The sequence below is a fragment of the Vitis vinifera genome, chromosome 11, assembly GCF_030704535.1.
Source record: "Vitis vinifera cultivar Pinot Noir 40024 chromosome 11, ASM3070453v1".
Classification (NCBI taxonomy): domain Eukaryota; kingdom Viridiplantae; phylum Streptophyta; class Magnoliopsida; order Vitales; family Vitaceae; genus Vitis; species Vitis vinifera.
In genome coordinates, this window is record NC_081815.1 from 2,875,289 (window position 1) to 2,899,259 (window position 23,971).

The window sequence follows — 23,971 nt, forward strand, 5'->3', positions numbered from 1 at the left end:
GCTGATCCGACATTATCACTTCTCCATCATCAACCCCCCTTTCTCTTTCTCATTTCCATCTCCCTCCCCTTTTTTCTATTTTACAGATTTTTGGTTATTTACATATATTATTTTATCTGGGTCTGAGTTTATAAGATAATCATCAAATACAATAATAACAAGAATGATTATAGAGGACAGCTACAAATATATTGAAACAAGTGTCAGACCAAGGTTGATATTATTAATACTTAGATGATAATGACATGATAATGAAGGATGAGTATGGAAAAAGTGATTAAACAAGAAACAGAGTGCTTTCGCAGTCACCACAACAGAGGAATGTGTAGTCCAATGGTGGATAATGGGGATGGAATTGTCAAGTACTGTGACAAGTAATCCTAGGTGTCCCAAGTGCACCCGTGTACTTGCCTAGGTGCTAAATTGACTACACTGATTGGGACCAACATTATATGGATTAGAACCAACACTGGTATGACGCCAAACACACAAACCTTATGATCTCAGCTCGTATTATTTGGGTGGTTCAGACGGTTTCTGAGGCCAAGGAACACAGTAAACACACACCAATTGCCCATTGTTTGAATCTTGTGAACCCATTATGTGTCTTTAAAGTATGAGAGTTCAAACCTCTTGCCAACACCCTGGCATTTTTTTAAGTCTTTCTCTGCACTTTCCGCCCTTTTTTACACTTTCTGCTTAGGCTGGAAAATTTGTACGTGAAGCCCTTTTCAGAGTGGTTCCCAGTTTTTGATCTACAAGAGGAAAAGCAAAGGGATGAGTGGAATTTCACCAAACAATAAGCCACAAGTGTTGGTTAGATGTTGTAAATGTAACTGTGGTGGTGGGTCTCCAAGGCACTTGTGAAGACAAGAATTGAAGCATTGTATTGATGCACAGCTGGGTAGTGGGGTTCCAAAAACAAAAAAGGCTACAAGTTTCATAGTGCTGCCACTTGGTTCTATCAATGGGGTCCCTAAAGAGAATTATTGAGGTCAGGAGGGCTGAATCTCTCTCTCATTTCTTGCACTAGCAGTCATTCTACCAATCTGTAGAACTTAAGGTCACAGATTCTTACTTCTTACTCAACTTGATAATCCCAAGGCAGATCAGTCCTTTTGCAGCCCCCGCTGAGACCAAAGGACCTTTGGCCAAAGGCCAAGCAAAGCCAATCACCAGCACTTTCAGAGTTTTACGATAAGTACAATTTGGTGATTCTGCAGTTCATGTTCATGCAAACACACTACAGCAACATCAGAGAGAAAGGTTGAGACATATGGCTAGGAATGTGTTTTGAAGCAACTTCCAGGAAGAATTAACTTACACAACAATTTCTATGATGAGGCCTATGGATGTTTTAGTTCAATGTCTTTTTCAAAGGTTGGGGGGCTCAAACAGAATGGTTGGGCATGAAACCTGAACAAACACTTCTCCCTACCAGCTTCCTTACATGGAACAGAACAAAGGGTACCATGCAAGGCTATGAGTTCAATAGTAGAAATATATAGAATTTTAGTTAGAAGTCATTTCTCTTTGAAAGTTATCCCATGGATACTCTTTAATTACAGAAGTCTCTTCCATGGTTAAATCAATCAATTTGCAAACAAGAAAAATGAACATTTCAGACAGGACTACCGAGCCCACGAATTTCCACTAGATGATAATTTGAAATGAAAGGGAAATATTTTATTGCTCAATGTCATAGAGAACTCGTAACAGATAATGATGGAAACATAATTACACTACAGAGATGATGAGACAATAATATTCATTTAGTATAAAAGTTCAAGCATAATATCTTAGTTGCACAAGAGAACTGTCTAATGGTGCTAGATGCAAAAAATTGAAACTTCACTAATCATCCAAATTCAATGTCATTGGCAGGTAGACTGGAAGACAACGCTGCATATCCCATCAATCAACCACCAAAGAAGCTTCAATTGATTGAGAAAAAAAGGAAAAAAAAAAAAAAAAAGAACGGCCGACTACCTCTAAATCCCACCCACAATAGTTCCAAATATTTGTCATTTCATAAAGTAAACGGTATTATGGCTTGGCAGAGAAATTGAGATTAATCCAGAACAAGACCATTGAATAATTGATACTAAATTAGATCTTTGATGATGAAACAACGCGGTTAGGAGTTGTATATCAAGACACTTCTTTTCAGTTTCATTTTTGACCCTTTCCCAAATTAAATATATGAGTTTAATGGAGAAAGGCAATGGCAACTTCCAGAGAACCTTAGCCATTTTTACCATGAATCATCCTCAATGACGTCAGCTTGAGTCCCTGACTCTAATTGTGAATCTGTGATATTGTTTCAGTAGCCACAACTCCAAAACTCCAAGTTGCAAATCACTTTAAGAATAGCATGGTTATAGCTATTTTTGTTGGTGACAGACCCATTGATTACAAGGGGTTGTACAGGGCTGTCTGGACTTTGATATAGAAAACAAGCTTTTATACTCTGACTATACATTAGTACTAAATATGACAGCAGTAACTCCAAAATTTCATCACACTAAAATGCAATTTATAGTAGAAAACCAAAATTTGATTCACATGTTGAACTGCCAGAAATTTTGGAATGATGCCAGTATGGAATAAATAGTTAAACAATTGAAGATCTCATTAAAAAATTTTAACCTTAGGGTTAAGGTTCATGGGGAGGTCTCTAGAGCATGTCTACCCAAAAATATTATGTTCACATTTGCAGACCAAAATTTTAGGTCAGCCTTCTTGTTTAAAAGGATTCATAGAAAACAACTTCAATGGAGGTTTGGAGTAAATCCATGTAAAGGGCCAACTGGAATTCTTTTTCCTGAAGAGGGTAGCACGTATACCAGCTGAATATTTCAATATTCTTAGTGGAGGTTTTAGTTGGGAATCATTTAGGCACAAAAGTGACATCCTGGTGTGACATAAGAGTACCGAAAATTCAATCCTCCCATGATACGAACCACAATTAAAGACACACATATTGGAAGACTTGGAGCAGCTAGTTTCTTTGAAGATAGCAGCAGCTTTCCTAAGTGCTTACCATAGACAAACATGGTGGAATTTTGACTTTGCCCACAACTATTGACTTAAAAGCAATTGTCAACCTGCTTTACATTAAAAAACTCATTACACTGAAAAAAAAATTCCCTCTAAAATGAAACCAAATAATGGTGAGGGAAGAACTTCAAACTTGCAATCGCATTCAAAAACAAAGATGTTACAAGGCGAGCACGATAGTTCAAATCCAAGACACCAAAAGAAAAGAAAAGAAAAAGGGGACAAGCAACTTGGTGAATTATAATAGCATGTAAATCTGAAAAGGACATAAAAAGATACGAGAGGAAACTGACTTGTCTTCACTGCTCTTTTCATTTCTTCCCCTCATGCAAGACCTGGCACACAAACATTACCACAATGAGTACATGAATAGTAATGAAAGGCAAAGAAGAAAAGCTTAATCCTCTACCATTACAATTTCACTTTGACAAGAATGCAGTATTGGCAAACAAGAGATCCACTCCATATATCAAAAAGGATCTCCAAAGCATCTGCCACTACCCAAGTTACTTGGCCAGGAAATCGAGAGTTTATTATTTAAACAAAAATTAAAATACAAGTCTGACCGCAATAACGTTACATCGCCTCCTTCTCCAACTTTCCTTGCATTTTAGGATAGGAAAGGGAGAGTTTTAAAATGAACAAATTTCTCTTTTTCTCTATTTTTCATGACAACCAAATGAGAAAGCTGTTTTTCTTCTACTTTTATATGCTAAAGAACATGTTCTGATTAATATAATATTATAAACTAACTGATAATACTTAGCCTACAACTCCAATTTAGAGTGGTATCCTAGAGTGATTGTATCATACAAGTCTCAGATTTTAACCAGTAAAGTAACACCTTATACATATAGTCCATTATTTGGCCCAGAAAAACGGAAGGACAAACACAGGGATGTTAAAATTTACAATTGAGATTGAATGAGATCCTAAGTAACTGTGTGAATGGCAAATATAACATATCTTGGCATATTTATAATCTAATTTTGAAGAATTGGAACATTGCAAGGGAAGCTCAAATGAATTAAAGGTAAATCAATAGATAACTGAGCTACAACATGCAATTAGGACAAACAGAGTTTGGACCTCAAATACTCCTTTGGGATTGATGAGGATTATTATTTTTTATGATAAAATTGGTACATATTGTTTGCAGTGGCATCAGCACTCTATAACCCAAAAGGTGGGTGGGGCGTTACAATTGAATAATAAGCAAAATCAATTCTTAACCTGTTAAAAAAGAAAAAATTATTCCTCTCTAGGTTGATTCATTCCATGGTAACTTTCAGTAGCTCCTCCCTTGTGGTTAATTTTTCTCTGGGTTTGTTTCTCAAACTCCCGAGCCTCTTCTCTTCAGAATCAATCTTTTCCCAGGTACTGAACGATAAAACTCTGACATTCCTCTCAGCTAATAACTGAAGGAGGCCCTCTCGGCCTGGTTTAGGCAAGCTAGATGTGGATGGTAACTTTCCTTGTTCAAGGTCTTCAGATATGCTAGCAACCTGTCATGGTACCATGGCCAATTAGCAAAGCCAGCATTCCCTATACATAACCCTATTTACTTGAACTTCAAATTTCAGAATATTAACAGGAGATGACACTTCATGCATCACTGATGATGGACACAATCCCAATCTCTAAAATTTAAAATAACTTTGTGTGTCCAGGGTAAAAGAAACTACTTACAGTTTCTTCAGCACAGTAAAGGTTTGTAGCAATGATTCCAGTTGGTCCTCTCTTCAACCACCCACATACATATAATCCTTCCTCAACTAGTGTAGGATTTCCAGTAGTATTACTTAGAACTCGACCTTGAATATTTGGAACTATGCCTGGAAAAGAAGCCTTAATAGGTAAACATGACATTTGAAATTTTTTGAAGATGGCTTTTGATGCACATTTAAGAACCACTATAGATGGATAAAATGTAGATGGCTATAAAAACTATTTATATGGTCTATCGGCACACGATATGAGAAAAGATCTCCTCTAAAATATAAAATTTCAAGTAGTTATAAAGACTTAATGAAGGATGGCTACCCCAAAATTATCATGTGTAGCAGGTACCCTTGCAAGTGAAAAAAGTAAAAAAAGAAAAAAGGAAAAAAAAAAAAAAAAAAGACAGCTTAGAGACAATAATAATTAAACTTATGAGTGAACTGCAGAGTCATCGCCATTACAAGTCTATTTGACTTTTCCTCCTTAGAATTATATACATGTGATTGAATTAAGTGTTTAAAAAAGTACATTGTCTCAAAAGAAATAAATAAACAAAGATTTAGTACCAGTTTCAAGACCATTTTAATGGCATTGAAATGTTCTCTGTTGCAGCTTTCTATTCCGTTTTGGTGTCAGGAAGATTAAGAGTTATTTCCAGTTGCTGTTTTATGGAACTTGTGAATTTGGACAAGAGTGGGGGATTTGCATGGGAAACTACATGGGGAAGGATTTTGACTTTGGACCAGTTGAAAATGAGAGGTTTGCCCTCAGGAAACAAAAGTTACATATGTAGAAGGGAAGAACAGAATGTTGATCATATTTTTTTACATTTGGTGACTCTGCAAGAATATTGTGGCAGTTGGTCATCTCTGTGTTTAGCATAGAGTGGGTGATGCACTCTTCAACAAGACTAATGTTTGTTAATCTGGAATGAGTCCTACATTGGGAAGAGGCATAAGAGGGCATGGATGAGTGGCCCTTTGTGTTCTTTTGGACAATTTGGTGGGAGAGAAATAGAAGGGTATTTCAAAACGTGGAGCAAGCATTCAAATCCATTTTTATGTATAATTTTTTGGAATGTCTTAGGCACTGCATAATGGAGGCATCTATGTCTTTGATTGATTTTGTTGATTGGTAAGTTCCGTAGTAGAATAGAGTTAGTTCCGCAACCCTCTTTTTTGACTTTTTTGCTTGGCACCCTTTGTATATTTCCCATGTACTCTGGTGCACTTTTACTACAGCTCTTTTTAAAAATTTCTTCTAGTTACATACATACATACATACATACATACATTTATATATATATATAGATTCCAAGTGTTTATCCAAAAAATAAATACTCAATGTCATGGGAATATTTTTAATGAAGGAAGATTATATGCATGTAATAAGCATAACTAAGAGTGAAATGTTTTAATGTCATGATCCATATTTCTTTTTTTCTTTTTTTTTACCTTTATGATGATCAAAGGGTAAACCATTGATAGGTACAGATTTGTAACCAATGCTCTTTAGCACTATCCTGCAAAATGGGAAAGCACATTGTCATGGTAGTTAGTAATTTAGGCAGATAAAGAAAAAGCTATATGGAAGAGTAAGCTCTGGTTCCCTATTCATACAGATCATTCAGTTCTCTCTCTCTCTCCATATATTACCCGCATTCAAGATCTTCGAACTGTCCAGTACCCACTGCAATCTGTTTTCCAGAGCCAACACTTTCTACAAAATCAAATTAAGACACTAATTAACAGGCATTTGAACATCTCATGGACATGCAATGATTGAATTTGTGTTTTGCGCCCATTTTTTTTCAGAACAACTTAACAACTTCCTACTTTCGTTCACTTTTTCAGAAAAAAAAAAATGATGTGACTTTTGGGATTTCAATAATGACCACACTTCGATATTACCATCAGTATTTTGGTAACTTGCATTCAGGATTATATGCACAATGCCTATGGCAGAGGCACTGCAAGAAACTAAGATATCCAGCGATCAAGACGAGAGGAGCCTTATAGAGTTACTTAGCAGAAATGGTTAGAGAGGATATTATTACCTTTAAGAATTGTCTTCTCACAGTGCACACCTGCAACATGGCCATTTCTGTCACCTGAATCCAGAAACCTATCTGGTTTCCGGAAGAAAACAAAGTGCAGTTCCCGTTGACCTGAACTGGTAAGAGAAGGTCCTGAGGCCGCCTTAGAGAGCAACTCATAAACCCTCCTCTGAATTCTATTATTCTTCAGTTCTTCCTTTATCAAGTATCAACATGGGAAAAGGTAACAAAGAGACAAGAAACAGATAAGAGTTCATGTTTCTGTGACATTTTTATATCACCCAAAAAAATGGAAATAGAAAATAACCAACATTCTTATTCCTAGGATGAAATGCAATCCCCTACGTTAAATGTGCAATTTAGCATACTGGATAATTGATAATCTAGATATACCTCATCTGCTGGGCTTTTAAGTAGATCAGATTCTTGAATGTGAACATTCAAATCCTTAATACCTGCAATAAGATGTAAAAGCTTCCTTAAATATCAATTATTTTTACCAGACCTTAATTATCACATTCAAATGAGGTCTTTACATAACAACAGAAACATCAGAAACCATGATAAAATTTAAAAGTTCACTTAGATTGAAAATCATGAACCTGATCTATCAAATATAGAAGATTTCAGATAAAGCATGATTGCATCTTATAAAAATGAGACCAACTAGAAGCATACATGCCCCAGTTTTAAGTAAACCATATGATATTTTAGATGAAATCAACCTTTTAATCCTTTTCCATGGGATGTAGATCATAGCAACAGATTAAAAAAATCAGCAACGGAATAGGCAAAGAAATAAAATTAAAAATTAAAGTTTAACAAAAAAGTAAAAATAATTAAAAAATTAAATCAGGCCACCATTCGATCTACCCAAATTTAAAACCTCAACTTAGAATAAACCTTACTTCCTCTACTACTGATAGAACCTGTAAAGTGGGTCAAAATGATCAGGCGCACTCCCTTTTCAGCAATGAACCAGAAAATGCATTCCAGATACAAAACATCGATAAATGCTCAGATTTATATCTCTGGTATGGATGCTAGAGGCTAAGAATTACCAAGAATTTCACGTAGCTCTTTTGCAGTACAAGCTGCTTGTACTGGTCCACGTCTTCCTACCAAATATACTTTCCTGCAATTAAACTAATATCATTTATACAATACATAAGAGGATCCAAATGAAGTAACCAAAGTTTATCTGTGCAATCAAATGTTGGGGCATAAAACCTTATAGAGCTCTCCTCCAGAGCAGCCAACGCATGGCTGGCAATATCAGTTTTTGCCAATTCCATTGTAGGTCGTAAGAGGATACGTGCAACATCAAGCGCAACATTACCCTGAAAATGTAAAAACTTTGTCAATGCCAAGGCCCATAGACAAGCACTTGTTTTGGGATTATAGTGATTCATAACATGATCAAATATATATATATACACACACACACACTTACACACTCCTCCTTTTCTACAGTACAAACATAATAAATCAATTAGTAACAAATTATCTACTACTTAAGCTGTTTCCCTTGGAACATCAAGAGACAGCATAATTAGAAGTCCTTGCTCGTGTAAGGAGTAGAAAGGACATGTGATCTGGTCCTTTAGAAGCACACTTATTTTTGATTTATAAATGCAAGCTACAGAATTCATTAAGATCAGCATCTAAGAATAGTCTCTGCATGAGTATAACAGCTGGATGAAGATATCCGGACAAGGTAAAGTTACAATAGATAACCAATCTACAGCAGCACTGCCAGTCACTCATCAGATTTAACAATCATACCACTAGACTTGCTTCCTAACAGCAAAAATGTATCAAGATACCTGACCAAGAATAACGGCTGTATCAGTGCTCTTCAAATCAGGATCCAGGTTTTTGCAGTCTGGATGCCCATTATACCACCAAACAAATTCTCTAGCTGAGTGTATTCCTGCAAAATCCTGGAAAAGAAATACATAAACAACAGAAACTACATCTACGCTTATAACATTTTGAAATTAAATTATCAAAATCCTGAAACCATTAATTCAGTATTTGAAATCCCTTGTGATAGAAAATAATATGCAAGACTAATGGATAATTTAAACAAAGGCACAAAACATTATTTTTATAAAACGTACTTCTCCTGGAATACCGAGGACTCTGTCACTTTCAGCACCATATGCAAGCACAACCTGCTCAATTGCATCCAACATTAATAAACAATAAAGAAAGCAGTCCAAGATAAATAACATAAGAGAGAAGCTACAGTACCACATGATACAACTCACGGAGTTCCGATAGAGAAATGGAAGATCCGAGAGTCACATTTCCAATGAAAGAGCACCGATCATTTTGTGCAACCCGAGAAAATTGGTTCACCACAATCTGTTGGAAGTATTCTGGTATAGTAAGATGAATTAAGAGGATTATTTTACAAAATAAATGTAAAAAAAAACAAAGATAAGAGCTCTTGATCATATGAAGAACATCAGATTGTGATAAGGTGAAACTTTGAGAAACACATTTCATAACAGAACAAAATTTTTTGGGAATAGTTAATTATAAATCACGTGAGTTTTATTAGTTCTGCACTTTCACGGTACTTCTGGATATAAGAGCCTTTCCTTAATTTGAAATACATCTGTTAAATTTTGATTTGGCAGGGAACCTTCGAAGAATTTTGTGAATTAAGGCTATATTCGGGGGCTCAGAACATGTTTTCATTTGAAGCTCAAATTCCACAGAATTTGAAAATCTTGTTTCTGCTGTGGAATATAGTACTTCTATTAACTGGGACTCCAGATTCCCAAGAACCAAACATCAGTACGAGAGTAATAGGTAGGGATTCACCTTGGTTTCGGGATGATCAGGTGCCACACCAGAGCGGACCAATCCAAACGGAGTAGGCAATCGATCAACAATGTCAATTTCTGCTCCTTGATGCGCCTTCAGCATCTAGTAAAGCAAATTAAAAAACAGAAAGACTTATATAATTCCCCTTCTTATTCAATATCAAAACAACCTTCACTTTCATTGCACCGCAAATGAGCTAAAAATTTGTTGAAATTTCATGTAGTCGCTTTATAAAAACTAGTTCACACTTTCCTATTCTTTCAGTAAACTTTCTCAGCAAGCAAACAGAGAGCAGAGTGTACCTTTTCAGCAGTGTAGAAGCCAGCAGGTCCGCTTCCAACAACACAAACGCGTAATGGATTTGAAGAAAGAGAAGAGAAACTTCTCGAAAACCATGTCTTCGCACGACAAAACGCCATCTGAATCAGATACTATTGAGATTAATCTCAGATTACAGGGACCGCAGCGAAGGTAGGGTTTTAAAAGCGGTCTAAGGAAGATGGAGGATAATTGGATATGGGCTTAGAATATTATGGGCCTTTTGGGCCTATCTTAGGAAGCCCAACTATAATTGGGCCTGCAATTTCATCCGAACCTTAAAATTTGCAAATTGACAATATGTTAAAATGGGCCACATCTGATTTTGGGCCCACTTTGCTTGAGGTTCGCCTGCATTATACATATGACTCTTTGGCGCGTTTGCATTAGCCGCTTATTTCTTTCGGTTAGAATCTGAAATCCAAGCTTAAGCCACGGCATAATTTCAAAGAGACAACTTTTGTGCAATGAAAAACATAAAATCACTTTCGTCATAAACTAAAAAATGATTTTTTGTAAGAACTAACATCATATTAAACTTTTTTTTTAAATTATAAGTTTTAATTTTTATTATGCACTTTTTTAAATAATAAGCTCAAGAAATGGGCATCTCAATTTTCATGGGGTCATGTCTCATCGGTTGACTTCCTCGGGTGGTCTTGTAAACCCACAAGACCATGGGCAAGTCTTTCACCCACTTTCTTTTGGTTTACTCTAGCGTTTTTTTTTAAGGTGGTTAATGGGGTATTGTTCGTAGTTTTTGCTTGGCCATTATTCTAGGGGAATCTTAGAGTAGAATACAATTTTGTATCTTTAATTCAACACAAAAATCAAGAAAAAGCTTGCTATTGAATTGCATTTCGTTATCCATAACAAGGGTCATTAGGATTCTCAAGTGATAAACGATGTTTATCCAAACAATCTTCTTTACATTAGTATCTTGCATAGCGACCCAAATTTCTACCTTCACTTACTTGGTGAAATAAGTTACAAAGAGGAACTTCTTTTAGGTAAGCGATGGAGGAAAGGGTCCCACTATAGAAATGCCAACGACTTACAATGGGTATCAATTGCTTGACTAGCACATAAGACACATGGTAATGTTATTGGCACATATCGCAGTATTGCATGTACATAGCCACATCTTGTCATATCGTCAACTAATATTACCGTTGGATTAAGGCAAGATGACTGAGTAATCATGCACCTAAATGATTCATGCATTGTCCCTTATGTTTGGGTAATCTTGGATAAGGTTTAACTAACTAAGCTCCATTACCTTAATATCAATCACATCAATGCTATTTGACTTCGCAACACGTTCTCCAAGGTAGTGAACAAGGAGTGTTCAAGCTTCTTGGGTAAATATAGATGTTGTCAGACTTGAGAGAGCGTTCTGGTCATTTTCTTCCTACAACACACATTTTATCTCCTAATGCTTGAACTTGTTAAGCTTTTGCTTGACCACTAAAAGGTATTTTGTTATTCGCTTATCCCTTGCCTCACATTCACTAGTAACCTAGTTTGTCAGAAGTTGAGAATCACTTTGTATACGTAGCCAGAAGATTGTAAGATCCAAAGCTAAACAAAGTCTAGCTATTAATGTATCATACTTGTCCTTGTTATTGGAAGTGGCGAACCTTAACTTTATAGCTTGCTCTAGTTGCCCCTTATCAAGTGAGCCTAATACCACTCAGGCTTTGGACCCATTTCACTTAGCCAACCCATGGACAAAGAAGGTCCATCATTTCTCTGGGTCTTCTAATCTTTTTTACTCAAGCCCTAGTAGTTTAGCCACAAAATCAACAAAAACTTGTCCTTTAATGGTCAAACAAGGTTTGTATTCGATTCCAAATTCACTTGGATCAATAGGTGACTTAACCAATTTATCGGACAAGTCAAGGTTGCGAAGTATTTGTAGGGAATCCCTAGATCTCTCTATTCTTAGCACTAGATCGTTTATGGTACATGTTATTGGTTCTAAGTCTCTCTAGATCTAATCGTAGCAGAAAAACATAGCAATAAGACCATAATTAATGAGATATCATACCTATGATTTGAATATTCCCATATTAATTCTAATCCAATGAAGTTGTGTAAAATGAATCACAAGCCTTGTTAACTAAGCAATCTTTGACCTGATCACTCTCTTTTACAGATCTAAGCACTAAAAAACGGTGGTCTTCTCTTTAGAGAATGAGATTAATGTTTTTCTTTAAAATTTCTAAGTGAAGAGTATAAAACTAAAGCCTTAAACTCCTAAGAAGGTTTATATAAGCTTCCTTATGAGCTTAAGTGACTTAAGTTCAACTTGAGTTGGGTCACTTAATTTAACTCAACTTAGGCTTGAGTTAAGCCCACTTGGATCCTAATTAATTAATTAATCTTATTATATTTTAATTAATTAATAAACCCAATCCAAGAAAATCATTTATATGATCCGGTGCAACCTTGTATTTTTTCCAAAAGGCTTTTATGCATATATATGAACTAGAAACCCAAAAATATTTTTAAAATGTACTACCATGAATCAAAAGCTCAAATAGAAACCACTAGGACCCATATGATAATACAAGCTCTTTAATAATCTAATCCTTAAGTTAACTCAACATTCTACTATAGAAAGTTAATTGCACTCCACTATCCTATGGAATTACAACGAGATACAAGTCAAGTTTGTGACCTACTATTCACTGTATGTAGACTTCCCATGGACTAGTATTCATAATCTAATGAAATATATGTTATCAACCTCTCAAGATTACATTTCAATCATTGAGTTTCAAATTTGCCTTAACAAGCTCTTACTTACAAGAACATATGTTAAATTTCATTTAAGAACTTACTATAATCATAAATTTCATGATCATATATCCTTAGGATAACCCATGGGGACACATCGTTTCAATCCCATGAAATATCATGATGTTTTTATTAAAAATACCTATTGTCACCAACTTTTATCAACAATGACCCCATAAGAAATATATAATCATCTTAAGATCTCACCCATAGGTCAAAGCTTCATAATGACTTCAACATGGGCTAAATATCCTATCAAGGTCGAGAGTCCATAAAGTATGAAAGCTAGTGCTAAGAATCCCTGATTGCTCTATTCCTTGGCCCTGGATAATATAGGGTACATGTATCTATCTTAGGTTTCTCTAGATCTAATGCAATAGAAAACTTTGGCTATAAAAATAATAAAAATACTAGATCTAGATGTTAAAACTCATACTTGCGATCTAGGTGTTCTTATATTGAATCTCATTTGATGAAGATGTTGAAACCGTAGTGTGGAGATATAATTGGTCTACCCAAAAGTCTTCCACCCAATCTCCCCTTCTATGGTTCCCGGCACAAGAAAACAATGAATTTTTCTCTTCAATAAAGGTGGCTAAGGTTTCTCTCTAGAAGCTCTTTAGAAGATAACAAACAAAAGTCTAAAACTCTAATCCTTAAAAGGGTATTTATAGGGTTTCTTATGGGCTTATGTGACTCGAGTCAAATTGGACTTTTGTCATTTAATCCAACTCACCTGGGTCTTAATTAATTAATTAGTCTTATTAGGCTCTAATTAATTACTTAGTCTAGTACAAAAAGATAATTCATAAAATCGAGTACAACCTTATACTTTTATCAAAGCGCCCTTATGAATGCTCATGAATCTAAAACCTAAATATCTCAAATGAAACGTGTCACCATAAACTAGGAGTTCAAGTGGGGACCATTGAGATCTAGAGGAAAATACTGGCTTCCTCATAATTCAATTATGAAGTTGATTTAATACTTTACTAAAGAGAGTTCACTTTAGTATCCTATGAAATTACAACGAGCTAAAACTAAAGTCTGTAACCTATTATTCATTACATGCAGACTTTTCATAAACTGGTGTCTGTAATCTAATAAAGTAGTGTTATCATTCTATCAAAACTACGTCTCAATTCCTTAAGTTACAAATCCTTCTATTATGTGATCAATTAACATAGTTTAACTTTTAAAGAGCACATGCCAAATTCTAATTATGGAATTACTGTAGCCATATATTTTATGATCACATGCACTTTGGATCACCCAATGAAACATACTTTTTCAATCCCATAAGATATCATGATACCTTTGTTGAAATATTTGTTGCTACTAACTTTTATCAATAGTGACTCAATTCATAATGAATATATAACTACTTTAAGGTCTCACTTATAGGTCAAAACCTTTTTTTGACTTTAATACAAGCTTGATATCCTCCCAAGGTTGAGAGTTCATGTAATATAGTAGTTTAGTGAATCATGACAACCCAATAACTTTATGTCATAATTCACCATAGGTCATTTTCAATATATAACTATACAAACTAATACACTCACTATGAGAATCTTATCTCGATGGTGAAGACAAATCATCCTTTCAATTTAGAGGTACTATAGTATCTACTAAATTGTAAAAATTCATGAATTGACTATAAACAACTTATCATCTTATAAGGAACCCAGACTTATATCTTCTGTGCAACTTCTGATGCACTCAAGTCATGCACAATGCAAAAGATATGGGTCTAAATGCTCGAATCAATATTAATGCAAACATGAATAATAAGTGGAAGGTCGGGTTTAACTTTGTTATATCATGTCTTGTTTTTAAGAGCTCTATTGCAATGACTTAGTAAATCATGACTACTCGATAGTCAATGTTATGATTTACTGTAAGTTTTGTCCAATGTGTACAAAATTCATCTCAATAATCAAGATCAATCATACTTTCAAATTAGGAGGTAGGATACTACAACCATAAATGGATTGCTTAAGTCCATAAATTAGTTGTAAACAAATCATCTAATTGCAACAAATTTATAATTTGAATCTTTTGTACAATTCTTAATACACCAAAGTCATATACAATACAAGAGATACCAGAGTTTAATGTTTAATATATATAATGCATAAATGAGATAAGGAAATGATAATTTGAATCATAATATAAATATTAACGAATTTAATCTATTGTTACATTATGTTATGCTTTTACAAACTCAATCCCAATAGTATTGCCCATATGGGCTAGTTAGTCAACACATTTACGATATGTGCCTAGAAAAATAGTAGAAGTTTTTTGTCACCATCCGAAATGTATATGTATATGTATATATGATAGATTTCATTTTTTTTTTCTTTTTTTTGGAATATGTAATTTTATCTTGATCACAATGCAACCTTGGCATTACAGGAAATAAGTCATGTTTATATATATATATATATATATATATATATATATATATATATATTTAAATCTTTTTCTTTTTCTTTTTTACATATATAATTTTGTCTTGATTGTGATGCAACCTTGGCATCATATGAAACATGTCAAGTAGATGTCTGGGTTTGGTGGAATCTCTCTCTCAAAGTTGGTTCTTTAGTCACAAATCATCAAAGATAGTCAATAAGGTCAACCCTTTCAATGCAATTTTCACTAGAATTATTTGCTTAATAGTAGAAGGATACCTAAATGTATCAACATTATATCTTTTTTGTTTTGGAGTGATTATAAATTTTGAATCAAGATTAGACTAATTGAATTGAATTGATAGTGATGAATTTTTAGGTCAAAATAGTTATGGAGTGGCAAATATTAAAGTATGTTGTTTTCACCAAACTCATTATTTTAGTCTCACAAAGTCAAAATAAATGAAGGGTTAGTAAGAAAAAAGTTGAGTAGACATTTAAAATGAAGATAATGAAATGGGTATCAAGAGTATATGGCTAAAATTTCATATTTTACTTGAGATTAGTTCGAATCACACGACAAAGTTCTTTTCAAATTAATGATATATTTATTATCAATAATAGAAGCCAAAATCGTAATGTTCACGGGTTCATCATGTGATTAAGTGGACAAAAAATTCATCATATCGAGTATTAAGCACTTCCTGTGGAAAAGAAACGAAAGCGATGAAACCTTTATTAAAATCTTATTATATTAATGATAGAATTAACAAGTGGATAAGTATGATATGTGCCCACATTTTGATTAATAATAACTCTAGAAACATCCTACAATGATCAAAGTATTAAAATTTATTTTTGGGCAAAGGGGGCTGATAAAGATGGTTTGAAGAAAGAAAGAAAGTATAATGAACAAAGAAAAACACTATGTTGGCTTTAGATATGTTAGTTAAAGGTGACAAAATTGGAGTAGGGCATGAAACATGTAAGTCTCAACCACCCAACAGAGGTTGACACTAAACTATAATTGCTTTAGTTAGGTGAGGAACACCTTCCTCTGTGCTTTAGTTATACTGTCAAAGGCTTTTCTTAGTAAGCTAATCAAATCCCTTTTTTTTTTTTCTTTTTTTTTTTCTTTTTCTTTTTAACAAAAATTTCTAAAAATTAGAAGATTACAAATGAAACTTCTTATATATATGGAAAAAACGGAAGGAGTGTTAGGGCTTGTTTGGAACTGTCACTAAGATAATATTACCTTTTTTGGTAATAGAAAATAAAATTTTAACTTAAAAAGATAGATTTAATAAATTTTAGGGTTATTTGATTAAAAAGGTGATTGAAAATTCAATTTTGGAAATCTAATCTTTCATTTTTTTTGGCATTTTAATAAAAATATTTTTATTTTTTTCTTGTTAAAATAAGATTTTCTTTTAAAATTACATGTAAATACTTGAAATAATTAAATGCATTTATGTCAAAAATGGATTACTCTTAAAGTAAAAATATGAAAGAATTTAAATTCATAAATTTGGGGATTATTTCATCAGTTTTAATCTATTAATTCTAAATTTTAACTAAAATAGTTTTTGAGATTTTATCATAAACAAATATTTTTTTAAAATAAATTTGTGATTTTTTAAATATTTTTTTAGAATATTATAAGAAATAATTAAAAATACGAAGAATTCTTTGAGAATTTTGGCATTAATTAAGATCTGTTTTTAAAAATTATTCTCAAAATTATATTTGAATATATGCATACCTAAAAATTAATATTTTTGTATTGGGTTGGGTTATAAGATGGAGAATAACGTTTAAACTTCACCAACTATTTTTTATTTTATAAAACATTACATTAGACCAATGCACTCATGGTGAAAATATGAAACCAATGGTAAAGGACTATAATACTGTTGATGGGCCATGGGCAGATCCTGAATACCCGACCCAGAAGTAGTGGGCCTGGGCTTGGGTAAAAAGTAGCCACACATGATACTGTCATGGATGACTTATGGATGACGCTATTAAAGAATAAAACATATAAAATTATAAAAATATATAGAGAATATTTATATTAGAAAGAAAGTAAAAGGAGAGAAATAATGAGATGATGGGCCCAAGGTTGATTATAGGAGAGGAAAAACAAGTAATAAAAACAAGGGGGAGAAGTTGTTAGGGTAGGGTGGTAGGCTTTAGCAGGAAAGGGCCGAAGTGGGGCCCAAGCGGGGAAAGGTGGGCCCATCCCACTAGCAGAAGAGTCCAAAAGAGGAGGTCGTACTCAATAGAGATGGGAAAGCCCAAAGGGAAAGAGTCCTGTTTGTACAGCTCCTACGGACCAACGGTAATGGAGCAGCCTGGGCCCACTGACCGACCCACTTTCCCACTTTATTACTGCTCGATTTCTCTCTCCATCTTTTCACACTCACCTTCATTTGTTAAAACAATAAATAAATATTTTTTAAAAATATATATATTTAAAAATCCCTCTTTTTAATGGGCATAATTTCTTGAAATGATACAAGTAAATGAATTCCTTATTTTTTTTAATAAGTTGTCCTTAAAAATTAAGAATACAATTATTTCACATTTTCTTTTTTAGAAAATACGATAATATAATAATTTATTTTTTTAAATAAAATAAAAATATAAATGTAAAAAAATTAAAATATTCTGATCTTTTTTATTAAGTTCATGTCTGAAAAACTCTAATTCTAACTTTTCTTTTTTCTTTTTTATTTTTATTTAGAATTTATTTTAATTAAAAAAATCAAATCATGTTATTTATTTATTTATTTATTTATTTCAACTAAGAAAATGATGATTAAGACGAGGAAACGATAAAGTTTTAAAACATGATGATGATGAAAGAGAAGGGAGAGGAGCGGAAAAAGAAACCGAAAGAGAAGTAAGAGGAAGAAAATTATATATACCAAGAAATGATGTTTTTCTTTATTTATGTTTATTTTTTATTTGATATTTTTTTTTTAAATTAAGAGAATGCTAGGAAACAAAAAAGTCTTAAATAAATTATTAACTTTTGAAATTAAATCGCAGGTGTGGAAGTCTTTAACGGTCAATGAGGCAAAAATAACAAAATGTGAAAAATAAATAATATTAAGTCTTTAAAATTAATTTAAATGACATATAATATTTAATTTATTAAATAAATAATTTAATTATATTTTAAAATTTTCAAAATTTGTAAGACTTCTTTGCACAACATTTTGCATTCTTATTTTATTTAATTCACCAAAAAGGTTAAAATGACGACAGAAATGAAAACAAATTATGTCATTCCACGTCATAATGTTTTAGAAAAAATAAAAATAAAATAAAATAATGTGGCATGATTAAAAAAGAAAAAGAAAAAAAGAAAAAAAAACAACCATTTCCAAATGCTACTCATGACTCTTCGAAACTCTGACTCTCTTAACCTTTTCCCGTACCTCTGTTCTGGTTTACAACGCACATGTGAGTGGGTGGGTGGTCGCACGTGGCTAACCTTTTCCTCCGTTTCATTTTAAAATTTATATTTTTACAAAAAGTATTTTAAATTTTTCTCACGCTTCCTTTACACGTGTGGAACATGTGGGTAGGCGCTGACCCCTCTCAGTTGGGGGTTCGTCTTCTAGTGTTTTGGACTCGACCACGAGCATAAAGGCTTTTGTTTCTTGGCTGTCAGTCACGTGACACTGCATGTGACTTCATTCCTTTTTTCCTGTTTGGTACTTAGCTTCAGCTCATCCCCTTTCTAGATACTGTTGTTCCCCTCTGTCTCCCTCCTATTTCCAACGTCCATGATTTGACGACTCCTAAAATCATCGACACCGTCGGATCCTCTTACTTTACTGCACATCCCCATCGTTCAACCACTTGATTACAATACCTTTAGGGTGTGATGTCGTTACACCTTAAAGAAACCCACCAATTATATTGAAATATCTTATTCTTTTAAATGTTTTTATGTAATAAGACAAAATAGGTGGAAATAGTCGGTGCCTTAAAATATAAAAAATTCCTAATTATTTTGATATGATACGAAACATTGATGTTTTTTAATAGGTAATTATATTACATATTATTAAATTTAACAAAATATGTCTTAGTAGAGAGTTTACACTAATTTTTGTCGCATACTAGAAATAAAAGAAGAGTTTTTTAAGGCTTATTTGATAATTATTTTTTAAAATAATTTTTAAAAATAATTTTTAAAAATTATTCTCTCATTTTTGTAGAACAAAATTTTATTTGAAAACTTAAAATATTTTTAACATATTTTTAATATTTTTAAAAATAAATTTTATATCTAGTGTCTTATTTTTAATCATTTCATATGTTATATAATTATTTCTTAAAATAGTCATCATAAAAAAATAAAAATAATACAAAACAATTAAAAAATATTTTCTGAAAACATCCTATTTTTTGTTTTCAATAGTAAAAAACAGAAAACAATTTTTGGTTGTTAAATATGTTTTCTATGTTTTTTGTTATAAAAAATTGAAAACTGTCCTAAAAAACAATTATCAAACTGTGTTTAAGAGTGATTTTAATTTTAAAAAAAAATTAAATTTATAGCGTTTTTTTTTAAGTTATCCTTTTATATAAAAAATATCATCTATTAAATGATTTTTCACGAATTATTGATTCTCTCAATTTTTCAAAATTTGTTAAATACCTAGAATTTGATCTTCAACCGTTTTTAAAAATAGATTTTTGTTCCTTGTAACTAAAAAAATAATAAAAACACATTTGATAATTAGAAAATTATTATTATTTTTTAAAAAATAGAAAATAAATTATTTTCAGAAAATATCTTTTAATTATTTTTAATTATTTTCATTTATTTTTTAAATTGTTTTAAAAAATAATTATATAAATATATAGAATAATTAAAAACAAAGTATTAGACATAAAAATTATTTTAAAAATTAAAAATAATTTAAAAATATTTCGGGTGATAAATAGACTTTTATTTTATAAACTATTAAAAAAATAATTTTAAAACACTTTTACCCAACAAGAGCCTAATTTCTCAACTCTCTTAAACCTACTCTTATTATTCTAAATATAATTTTAAAATTCTCTTTGATTTTTGACACAAACTTTGACTCATATAGTCATATTCGATAGGTCTTGCAGGCATTATCAATACCAATTTTTTAAATTTGATTTTCTCTCTCCTTTGACATACAATATATACCAGGAAGACCCACATTTGACCCATGGAAGCAGCAGCGAAAGCTAACATAGAGACCAGAATCATTCATTAATATAATTTTTTTTTTTACACGAATAAAATAATTCTGACATGGAAGAAAAAACCGGGAAGTGGGGGGATTTTATAAAAATATTTTCCAACAAGGCAATTACACGAAGGACGAAAATAAATAAAAAAAGAAAAGCACGGTGTGGGTCGTATTGGGATCAGTATTTTAATTAAATAATAATAATAATAATTAATTAATTAATTCATAGTGAAAATGATTGATGGGTTTGGCTATGGTCTACTGAGATATGGTCTCTTGCGTGTCTGCCAAGTAATTTCCTTTTACATTTTAAAATAATTTGTATCACTTTAATTATGCACTAAAATAGTAATAAAGGCACATTGGTCAATAATCAATTGCCATGTTATTCTTACAATGCATCAATATAAGTAAGATATTGATGAGCCCACTAAAGTTTTTGGCATTTTTTTTTTCTTTTTTCTTCACATTTAATCATATTTTTATTGCACATCATAGACTCCACATGAGAATAATTGAGGAGTTTGTGGTTGAATTCTTTTTTTAAGTACTCAATCATCCACATTAATATAAACAAAAATTTAGGTAAAAAAAAATTAATTATTTTGAAGCTCTCATTATTTTAATGTGAGTGAATGGTCGATTTTGCCCTCCCTGGATAAGAAGGAAAAATTAATAAATTAATTAATAGTGTCAGGTTTATCCAAAGAGATTTAGGTTGCATTTGGTTTGGAAAAAGTTTTCTAGTTTTTATTTTTTAAAATAATTTTTATTTTTATTTTTTAAAATGCATTTGTTTAACAAAAGTAAAAACTGTTTTTAGAAAATAAATCTAAAAAAATTTGCTTTGTTTTGAATTTTTTTCCAATGTATTAATATATTACATTTATTCATTATTCTTTTTATTTTGACTATATTTGTTATTTTAAAATGATTTAATAAAATATTATAATATACTTATAATTAAATAAATAAATTATTATAATATAAAAATATGTCTATTTATAATAATCCAGAGTTTGATAAATGAACAAAATATTTATATCATACTTTTAAGGTAATATTTGATTTTAAACCTGTATGAAATTGTGTTATTATTCATAGTAACATTTAAGGAACTATAATATGTTTTCATCGTATTTGTCTATTTGCATATTCTCTCCAAGTTCAAAATTATTGATCATTTATTTTCATTATTTAATATTTATTCAAAATTGTTGTTTATTTACTATTTACTTGTTAATTTACTCAATAGTTTAAAGAAAGACGGTCATGTAGAAAATAATATTAGAGCCATGTTTTTTGAAGATTATTTTAGTTAATCCTGTCATTATGCTTGGTCGACTAGTTATGTCAATTGGTCAGTCCACAACAAGTAGAATGGGTGGTCTTGTAGATGCTCTAATAAAAATCCGAATTAAGTCAAAACTAAAGGACTAATAAGATTTAAGAAGAAATTGAGTGATATATTAAGACAATTGTCTCGTAGTTCAAGTATAGATGATATATCTAGAATTGATTGAAACATTAGGTCTCCATAATATTTTATGCCAAGATTAGACAATCAATTAAACCTTTTAATAGATAAAATGAAAATTTATTTAAGAAAGTGATTTATACGGACTCAAGCTATCAAGACTATACATTATATATGATTTTTTGAATTAAACACGAACTATTCAATTAAGATAGCTAAAAATACGAACTTAGTTAGACAAAAGCAAGAAATGGTTCAACTATCTAACCCGAAAGATATTCAACATTTGAGGGGAAAAAAAAAAGTTCACATAAGAACACTTGAAGTAGCAAGTAACCGTTAATAAGACTTGGGTTAGACAAATTATATACGAATGCTTAACTGTCTATGAGATGACAAATATAGCAATTTTGATATCTCAATATTAGGGTTTTAAGATCAAATCTCGTTTATGAATCAACTTATTTCAATTATTATCTCAATTTAGAAGTAAGTTAAATTTGAATTGATGATGATTTTATATTTAAAGCTCTAATATTATACGTTCAAATTAAGGGATATGATAGGGATAAGACCACAAAAAAAATAAAAATCACTCAATCAACTTAATTTATTGAAGAGAAGGAGTCATCAAGATCTTTTAGTTGCACCCCTATAGAAATAGAAATCAAGAACAACCCGAGCCAACCCTACAAGCAATTGGGATTCTCACTAGTTTTCACCTAGTATAAAACAAAAGACAGATAATAAAATTTCCTAATAAATAAAATACTTGCTTCAAAGCTATAAAATATAAACTATAGAATAAGATTTTAAAAGCTAAATATATCTCAATTTTATAAAATACATTATTTGTTATTAATTTAATATAAATGGTAATTCTACAACCAAGTTTTAATATTTAAAAATATTTCAATAATTTTTTTTTAAAAACTTACTAGTATGATATAATTAAAAAAATGACAAAGGTTAGAGTTTTTTCATTATCTTTTTATATTTTTTATATTTTAAATAAAAAATAATATAATTAAAACCTATTATGGTATAACATACTCACAATCCGTAGAAGTCTAATGAGGTCAAAGTTGATAATATGTACATAAGAGACAATGAATTATCACAAAATTATGATTTCAAATCGGTTATGGGAAGAAGTTTATGACATTATATATATATATGATGAACTCTTTTTAATTATATAATTGTGTTTTAAAGTAATAAAGTTTCGTTGAGCTATAATAGATAATATACTCGTGGAAGGTGTAGGTCCTTACAAATAATATTAAAATTAATATTACCCTTTAATTGATCTCACAATTCTATAGGATACGACGATTTGGTTGCATGAGGGGATAATTGTAATATCCCATATTGAATATGGGAAGAAGATCTTAAAAAATATTTTAAAGTCGTAAAAGCTCCTTATCCCTTGTGCAAAACTAAGCGAGTGTTTTAAGTGGCTCGTGTAAAACTCTGAATTAATATTTTAGTAATGTGCAATATTGTAGGACATAACATTAGCTTCCCAAACCCTAGTATTGAATTTTGAGTGAGTGTATTAAGTGGCCATGCAATACCGTCATTAAAACTATAAAAGTTTATTAGTCCTCAAAACACACAATGTCTACATGAATGAGTACAGTGAGTTACAATCCAAGATTGTAATTTACCGTAGTCATTTCACCGTTGATGAAAATTTTGCCCCATTAATATTTTTCTTCACTACAACTTCAATTTTTTGTTAAAGCAAAAAACAAGCCTAAATTCTCACTTCGTGCAAGCCATTTTTCTCATCCATCTTATCAGATTTTCTATGATGCTACATAATTTCGAAGATGGATGGGTTTGATCATTTCAGAGTGCCACTCAAATTTTTTTTAAAAAAAGAAAAAAGAATCGACCTCTTTGAATTTTAACTTCTACTTTTAGCAAGAAGTAAACAATAAAAGCAAAGGAAAAATAACTAATTTAATTTTTTATATGGTTAATTTTCAAACATAAAATTATATGTTAACAATACTTTTGATGAAAA

At 31.5% G+C, this 23,971-nt stretch overlaps 1 protein-coding gene across 6 annotated transcripts; it reads right to left on the reverse strand.

Moving 5' to 3' along the window:
• Nucleotides 1-191: 191 nt before the first annotated feature.
• Nucleotides 192-10,144, reverse strand: LOC100252665 (NADPH:adrenodoxin oxidoreductase, mitochondrial). 6 transcript variants are annotated; one of them, XR_009466860.1, is made up of 16 exons: nt 9,979-10,143; nt 9,674-9,778; nt 9,095-9,208; nt 8,962-9,015; nt 8,665-8,781; nt 8,069-8,178; nt 7,900-7,973; nt 7,232-7,293; nt 6,839-7,034; nt 6,438-6,501; nt 6,237-6,304; nt 4,750-4,895; nt 4,294-4,565; nt 3,354-3,395; nt 1,079-1,217; nt 192-755 (listed from the first exon to the last, which is right to left on the reverse strand). XR_009466860.1 is itself a non-coding variant. In XM_010657992.3 (14 exons), the coding sequence occupies exons 1-13, from the start codon at nt 10,093-10,095 to the stop codon at nt 4,332-4,334; spliced, it is 1,461 nt and encodes a 486-aa protein (XP_010656294.1). In that variant the 5' UTR covers nt 10,096-10,143; the 3' UTR covers nt 3,172-3,395; nt 4,294-4,331. The 6 variants fall into 6 exon arrangements, 4 of the variants coding, with proteins under 4 accessions (XP_010656296.1, XP_010656294.1, XP_010656295.1 ...); XR_786845.3 differs by lacking the exon at nt 1,079-1,217; XM_010657992.3 differs by lacking the exons at nt 192-755; nt 1,079-1,217 and having other exon boundaries at nt 3,172-3,395.
• Nucleotides 10,145-23,971: the final 13,827 nt, after the last annotated feature.